A 6,761-nucleotide genomic window follows, 5' to 3' on the forward strand; every position below is an offset into this window, starting at 1 on the left:
TGTCTCCTTGAGTTTGTCTGCTTGCTCACTGCTATATCCCCGAGCTGGAGCCATGCTTGAGATATTGCAGGTGTGTTAATAAGCATTCGTTGATCAAATGAATGACAACTTAAAGTCACATGACTCCAATGATCTCTCTCTGCCCTGCACCTTCTCACAGCAAACTGCCTCCTCTGAGAAACAGGCAAGGTATTGCCAAAGTGTCCCCTTGTTGCAGTTGTTTGATTATATCTGCATAATAATCACTATGGATGCTTCACTTTTACGTTATGTGTGTGTGTGTGCAGTTGTGTCCAACTTGTTGAGACCCATGGACTCTAGCCTGCCAGTCTGCTGTCCACAGAATTTTCCAGGCAATACTGGAGTGGGCTGCCATTTCCTACTCCAGGGGATCTTCCTGACCCAGGGATCCAATCCAAGTCTCCTGCATCCCCAGCACTGGCAGGTGGATTCTTTACCATTGTGCCACCTGAGGCACTCACATTTACATTAGAGCAGTATGATTTTCTTTCCTTTAAAAAAATCTTTTAATTGGAATATATTTGAAGGGCAGTATGGTTTTCAATGCAGTTTCTACCTTTATTTTGGAAGACTCCCAAGAACATTCTCCTATTTTATTAATGACGGCTTAGAGATGACACACAGCTGAGAAGTCCTTGGTCCTAGTTTGGTCAGAGAAACAATGATACTTGTGCCAGCTGAGGCAAAACACTCTGTCCTCACTGGAGAACTGGCCTCCTAGAAGAGGCTACCCATGACTACTTTGACACGTCATCTTGTCTCTTGGACGTTCAGTTCCTCGGTTGAGGGAAGATGGGATCACCAAAAAGGATCCAGTCAAGACTGGATTTTATCCGTGCACCGTGGGCTCCTCTCCGTCACGAGATCTGGCTGGCTCTGCCTCTGGCGCCAAGGCTTCCCTTATCACCCTAAAGGGGGCTCCGTGACCAGGCACGATCACGTCGGCGGTGCCCAGGACCCGCTTTCGGCTGTGCTTCTGAGCCACTGGGTCTTCGCTCAGTGCCTGCCACGAGCCCTCGTCCCCATCACGTTCAAACACATCGCCCACTACCATGACGGTTCCCAGGGCCGTGCCAGCCACCAGCACGCTCACGTCCCGCTGGCCACCGTGGCCGGGTGTGGCCCACACCTCGAGTCCCGGCCCCAACCGCAAAGGCCGCTCCTCACCCAGTCCGAGGGGTAGGTAACGGCCCCCGGGGAGGCAGAAGTCGTGCGAGACCAGCAGGGCCGCCCCGGGAAACAGCCCCAGGTTCCCGATGTGGTCGGAGTGTCCGTGGGTCCCCACCACCAGAGTCACGTCTCCGGGAGCCACGCCCTGCCCCGCCAGGGCCCCCAGGAGCGCCTCGCGAGCCCAGGGGCCCGCGGTGTCCACGAGGATGGGGCCCCGGGCCGCCTCCTCTAGGGCGGTCTTCGCCTCGTAAGGCTGGGGCTCTCGGTGGCTGGAGGCCGGGCCCCAGGCCCGGGGAAGGACAAGGGTCACGGAGCCGTCGGCTCGCACGGCGTCACCGACCCCCTCGGGCTCCGCGTAGCCTTGCAGCAGCACCACCACAGAGTAGGGGTCGCCGGGCACCAGCAGAGGGGTCTCCCCGGGCAGCGGCTCGGTGCGCACTAGACCGCTCATGGCCCGAGACGGATCAGCTGAGAAGTGGGGCTGTGGGCGACTCCCTTCAGGTTCCCACACTCGCCCGGCCTCCGCCGAATGGTACCTTCCATGTGTCAGTTCCTACCCCCCTCACACGCTTAAATTGGCATCGCCCAATTGAACTTCGGCGCGAACCCGCCAGTCCCTCAGCGACTTCGGCCACCGCCCCGCTCGCGTGTGAGGTTCTCAACTGCAACCCCGGGGGTGTCGTAGTTATTTCCTTCTCTCTAACCTGAGCCGCTCTCCATCTTGGACCGAGCTTTAGCGCCTCTCCTAGGACTTGCCTCACTTCGAGGGAAGAAGTGACAGTGGAAAAGCGAGAGGGAGTTTGTCTTTCTCGAGCTCCCGTAACCCAAATATGGCGGCGCGGGCGGCGCCGCGCACGGAATTTTATTCCTGCGCGTTTTCAGGCATGCGCAGACCAGCTCTAACGCAGCCGCCAGCCTGAAACCGGTCTCAGCCCGCCGATGCCTCCCAACCTCCTAGGCTGCAAAATTACAAAGCACCATTAACTTCTAACAGGCTGGAGGCAGACGGCCCTCTTCACCGGACGCTGCTGTTTATCGGGCAGCTATGATGCGTGCATGGCAGTTGTTTGGAATTTGGGATCCAACTGATATTTAAAAAAAAGTTTACTAGCGTTATAGAAAATTTGGCACCTTTGATGTTACATGGTCATCTCTCGGTGAAATTACTACGAAGTAGAGCAAAGTGTCTACCCCATCTAACTTCATCTAACTTGTCAGTATTGCCCTGTCCCCATCCAGTGCCCCCTTCCCGTTCACAGATTGTTGGCATGTAGCCTCCTAGATGCCAGCAGTGTGTATAGGTTGTTCAGAATGTCCATTCTGGCTTCTCTTTTAAGAATCTAAAAACAGACCTTCGAGGGGCAAAGTGACTCTGCCAAGGTCCACTGCTCCTATGCCCAGCTGACCTCTGGGTCCAGTGGGGAATAGTGGAGATATTCAAATAACTCAATACTGTCACTACACACACCTGAGAAGGGGCTGAATGGCATTTAGAGGACTCATCTGCTGGGGCCAGGCTTCTATCTACTGCTTCCACCTTTCTCTCCATAGCCAGGCCATGCTACACCACCAGGATCCTGCCTGAGACCAGATGGGAGAGAAGAGCTACAAGCTGTAGGGGTCACTCACACATACACACACTCTTAAAGCTGTGGGGCAAGGAGAGCTCAGACTCTCCATGACCCCTGTCCCTCCTGGGGGCTCAAAGGCAAGGGTCAAAGATCCTCTGGGTCACGCTGGGAGTGGACTGGTGTGTTAGTCACCTCCTCCTCCTCCTCCTCCTGATCCTGCTCCTCCTCTTCAGTCTTCTCTTGCCCATTTGTGATCTTCTCCTTTCCAGTCCAAGTTTCCTGTAGACATGCTAGGTTGGGTAATAGAAAATAATTTAGATATTAGTCCTGGGGGACAGAGAGGTTGTAGCCTGGCAAGAAACAGGCCAGCTCCCACACTTACCAGTTTCAGAGGCTGGAAGCACATGACCTTCACAGAGAAAATGCTGTAGGGGCTGCTCCTGATGGTGGAAGTACCAATCTCCCACGACGTCTTCAAACTCCTCCAGCATGGTCTCACACTGGTCAAGTGGAAGGGTCAGAAGGGTATCTGCTCTGCTGTTCTATGCAGACCCTCCTCCCTGCTCTTCATTCCCGGTCTCCCCACCCCACTTTGGAGAGGCAGGGAGCCAGGCAGTTAAACTTGGGTTATTAGATTTGTGGTCCTCTTTCATTCAACAGACATTTATTGGCACCTACCCTGCCAAGTAAGTTATTAAACTCCGAGTCTCAGTTCCTTGCCTGTAAATGGGAAGTGGTAATAATATCTACCACATCAGGTTGTTGTGAGAGTAAAATGAGGCAGCAGCTGGAAAGTATGTGGCCCAAAACCAGGCACACAGTAGGTACTCAATAAATGGCAATATATATTCTTAGCCTCCATTATTACTTCTTGATATGCTCCTGGGCCCACGTCAGTCAATGGCAGAATCCCTGCTTTGCTCAAAGATGGACCTCCCTAGGATTGAGCTCCCCTCTCAGGTTCCCCCTCACCTCCCTGGGCAATGCAGTATCCAGTCCTACCTGCTTCTTGAGGAATGTGACCTCCACACTGGGCTCGTCCCACAGCTCTAGAGGGATCCCCAGATCCACCTTCACCCCCTTCTGCACCAGGCCTTTCAGTGTCGCCATGGTCTGACTCTGCCCCTGAAAGATGGGAATTTGAGCTCAGTCTGGTCCCCTGCTCCACCTCCTCCCCTTTTTGCCAGATCCACTTTGTCATCTACTGGAGACTCTAGTGAGAGCCACAGGGATGAAGAGAGTCTACCATGGGGAGGGGACACTCCAGAGCTGGGAGAAGATGGGCAGACTTCATGAGGACCTCAGGGGAGACAGGTTGTAGCTTCTGAAAGGTGGGATCCTGCCCTAGAGAAGAGTCTGACCTTGGCGTATCTCAATGAACCCCTGCGCTCAGCGTGAACACTGTAATCCAGGATCCGCTCACATAAATTCTCCAAGGCCTCTTCCAGCCTTGTCTCTCTGTGGGAAGAGGGGAAACAAAGACTCCCTGGATGCTGTGGGTGCTCCCACGGCTCCTCAGAGGACTGGAAGGTGGAGGAACATCGAGAAGGACTCACGAAACACTGTAAGGGATGTGTCTCTTCCTCTTGCCTGTGTCCAGCACCTGCCCCAGCTCCAGCACCTCTCGAGATCGGCCAGTACGACTCAGCTCTTCCTGTAGCTCCAGGCTCAGGAGTTTACATACTAGATGTCCAAGGGGATGTGAAAAATAAACAAACATACCAGCACCTCATTCTGTAAATGGCAGCAGAGCCACAGTGGTTATGGGTGCAGGCCCTGGGGCCAGACTGGTAAGGCTGGAATCCTGACTCAGCCACTTAGTAGCTGGGTGACAATCCTGCTGGGTCTTGTTTCTTCACCTCTAAAATGAAGTGCCTCCATCACAGGGCTGTGGTGAGGATTAAATCAATCTATGTAAAGCCCCTAGAATAGTGCCTGGAAGATGGTGAGCACTGCATAACTGTTGGCTGTTTCCTGCAGTTATTTATTGAGCTCCTTCTGGATACACAATAGCAATACAGAGAGCAACAGACCCGTGACCCCTATCTACAGGACAGTGCCAGTGTCACTGGGGACAGATAAAAAGACGATGACAATATTTTGTAATGGACCCTACACTGGGGTGGGGAGGGGACGGAGATAAAACCAAGAGACTTAATCTCACTAGGAAATGCAAAATTCCCTCAATGGTCATTCACTGACTTCCTACTAGCCTGGGATCTCCTCAAGGATGAGCACTGTGTCTCTTCTACCACTGTCTTTCCAGTACCAGTGGGTCCCAAGAAAAGGAGTGGCCTACACAGAAGTGCCAAGCAAACTCACCACAGGGGCAAGTAACAAAAGTATCTCACATATGCCTATGGCACTATGCTAGGACCGGGGAGATATAGGTACTCTCCTTCGCTCCAATACAGTGAGAGGTGACAGATAAGGAAGGAGGCTTCCAAAGGTGGTGACTTAAATTGGATGTTGAAGAACCAAGTACAGAAGAGTGTGGATCATTCCAGGCAAAGGACAAAAACAAAGTGCAATGGCACAGAGGAGCAAGAGGACCAGGCAGGTTCAGTGACCACTGAGAAGTTCAGTGTGGCTGAAGCATGGGCACTTTGGGGATGGGAGATAGGGTATGGAAATGTAGGAAAGATGGAGGCTTGTAAGAAAGAAAGAGACTTGAATGATGTGCCAAAAACGTGGAGTCTAATCACAGCAGGAGGCCTGAAGAGGTGTTAAAGCAAGGAGGGACTCAACTGAGCCTGTGTTTAGAAAGACTTGACAGGTGTAGCAGGTTAAGAGTGAGAACACAAATGAAAGGAAAGGAGCGATTAGGACCATGTCATGAAGAACACTGATACTGAAATGCAGGGTGGAGTAAGGCAAAGGGGAATAGAATCCAGGAAGAAATTAAAGCCAAGAAGGCAACCAACTAGGGAACCAGGGCACTCCGCGGCTCAGCTCTGAAGTGCCCCTCCCAGCTGGTCCCACAGATGCAGCTACAGAAGATGCTGCTCGATGAAAAATCCACACAGTGCAGACGCTCTGCAAAGCCTCACAGTTATGCGGAACCTCTCCCAGTTGTTTGGCCACCTCTGTCTTTTATGAGCTTCAAAGCCTGATTTATTCACTCTCAAACCCCCGCAGGAGGGCGTAGGGCCTGTAATTTGGGAGCGTCTCTGCTGGGGTGGAGCAGAGGATATCTACAAGGTAATGAGCCTGACAGCTCACTCCTGCAGGATCTTCAGATTTAGCTCTGGTCCTTTGGGGGAAACACACGCACACACACAGAGAAGATGCTGACTGGAGTGGGCGATCGGGCCGATAGTCTGAACTACAATTCCCACAAGCCACTGGGGCCCAAACCAGCAAGAAAAAGCAGGCAACCCCCCCACCCCCCTTCTGGATGTCTCATGGGAATTGGAGTGCCATAGTTGGGGGGTAGCGCTATGCGTTCCCTCTGTTGGCCCCATTCGAATTCCACCAGGCTCCATCAGAACCTTCCTCAGGTCCTCAAGGAGGTCGAGTGACCCACCCATCACGTTCCATTTGGTCTGGCCCAGACGAAGGAGGTAGGGCAGAAGGATGCGAATAGGGGCTACTCCCTTTAGATACCTTCGCATTTGCTGGGCAAGCGTTCTGTGTCATCGTCCTCCTCCTTCGGCGTCCCAGCCCAAGCACCGTACACAGTCAAAATGAAAAGCAACGTTCCCAACCGCACAGGTCCCATGACCAAGTGCCGTCCACAGCTAACCACCCCTTGCTTTCAAACCAACTTCGAGCAGGCAGCGGGCCCTTTAAATCGCCAGGCGGTCGGCGGCAACTTTAATCCAGCCTGGCACGGGAGGCGCACGCGCAGTGCCGCCTCGAAAGAGGGCGGGGCCTCGCTGCGCTCTGGGCTTCCCCACCTGGTTTTGTGGCGCCTCCCGCAGGTCCTGGCCGCCGCATAGTGAAAGAATAAACTGAAGTAATTACAGCAAGGGAGTGTGCTCCTTATACGCAAGCATA

The 6,761-nt window shown here is 53.3% G+C and overlaps 2 protein-coding genes across 2 annotated transcripts; both read right to left on the reverse strand.

Annotated features, from left to right (window-relative positions):
• Positions 1 to 555: 555 nt before the first annotated feature.
• On the reverse strand, positions 556 to 1,642 carry MBLAC1 (metallo-beta-lactamase domain containing 1). The gene has a single exon (XM_069571139.1). The coding sequence runs from the start codon at positions 1,640 to 1,642 to the stop codon at positions 851 to 853; it is 792 nt and encodes a 263-aa protein (XP_069427240.1). The 3' UTR covers positions 556 to 850.
• CNPY4 (canopy FGF signaling regulator 4) lies at positions 556 to 6,672 on the reverse strand. The gene is made up of 6 exons (XM_069571140.1): positions 6,369 to 6,672; positions 4,319 to 4,445; positions 4,124 to 4,220; positions 3,765 to 3,887; positions 3,145 to 3,262; positions 556 to 3,052 (listed from the first exon to the last, which is right to left on the reverse strand). Exons 1-6 carry the CDS (start codon positions 6,481 to 6,483, stop codon positions 2,907 to 2,909), a joined length of 726 nt encoding a protein of 241 aa, XP_069427241.1. The 5' UTR covers positions 6,484 to 6,672; the 3' UTR covers positions 556 to 2,906.
• Positions 6,673 to 6,761: the final 89 nt, after the last annotated feature.

Source organism: Ovis canadensis, chromosome 24 (assembly GCF_042477335.2).
Source record: "Ovis canadensis isolate MfBH-ARS-UI-01 breed Bighorn chromosome 24, ARS-UI_OviCan_v2, whole genome shotgun sequence".
Classification (NCBI taxonomy): Eukaryota; Metazoa; Chordata; class Mammalia; order Artiodactyla; family Bovidae; genus Ovis; species Ovis canadensis.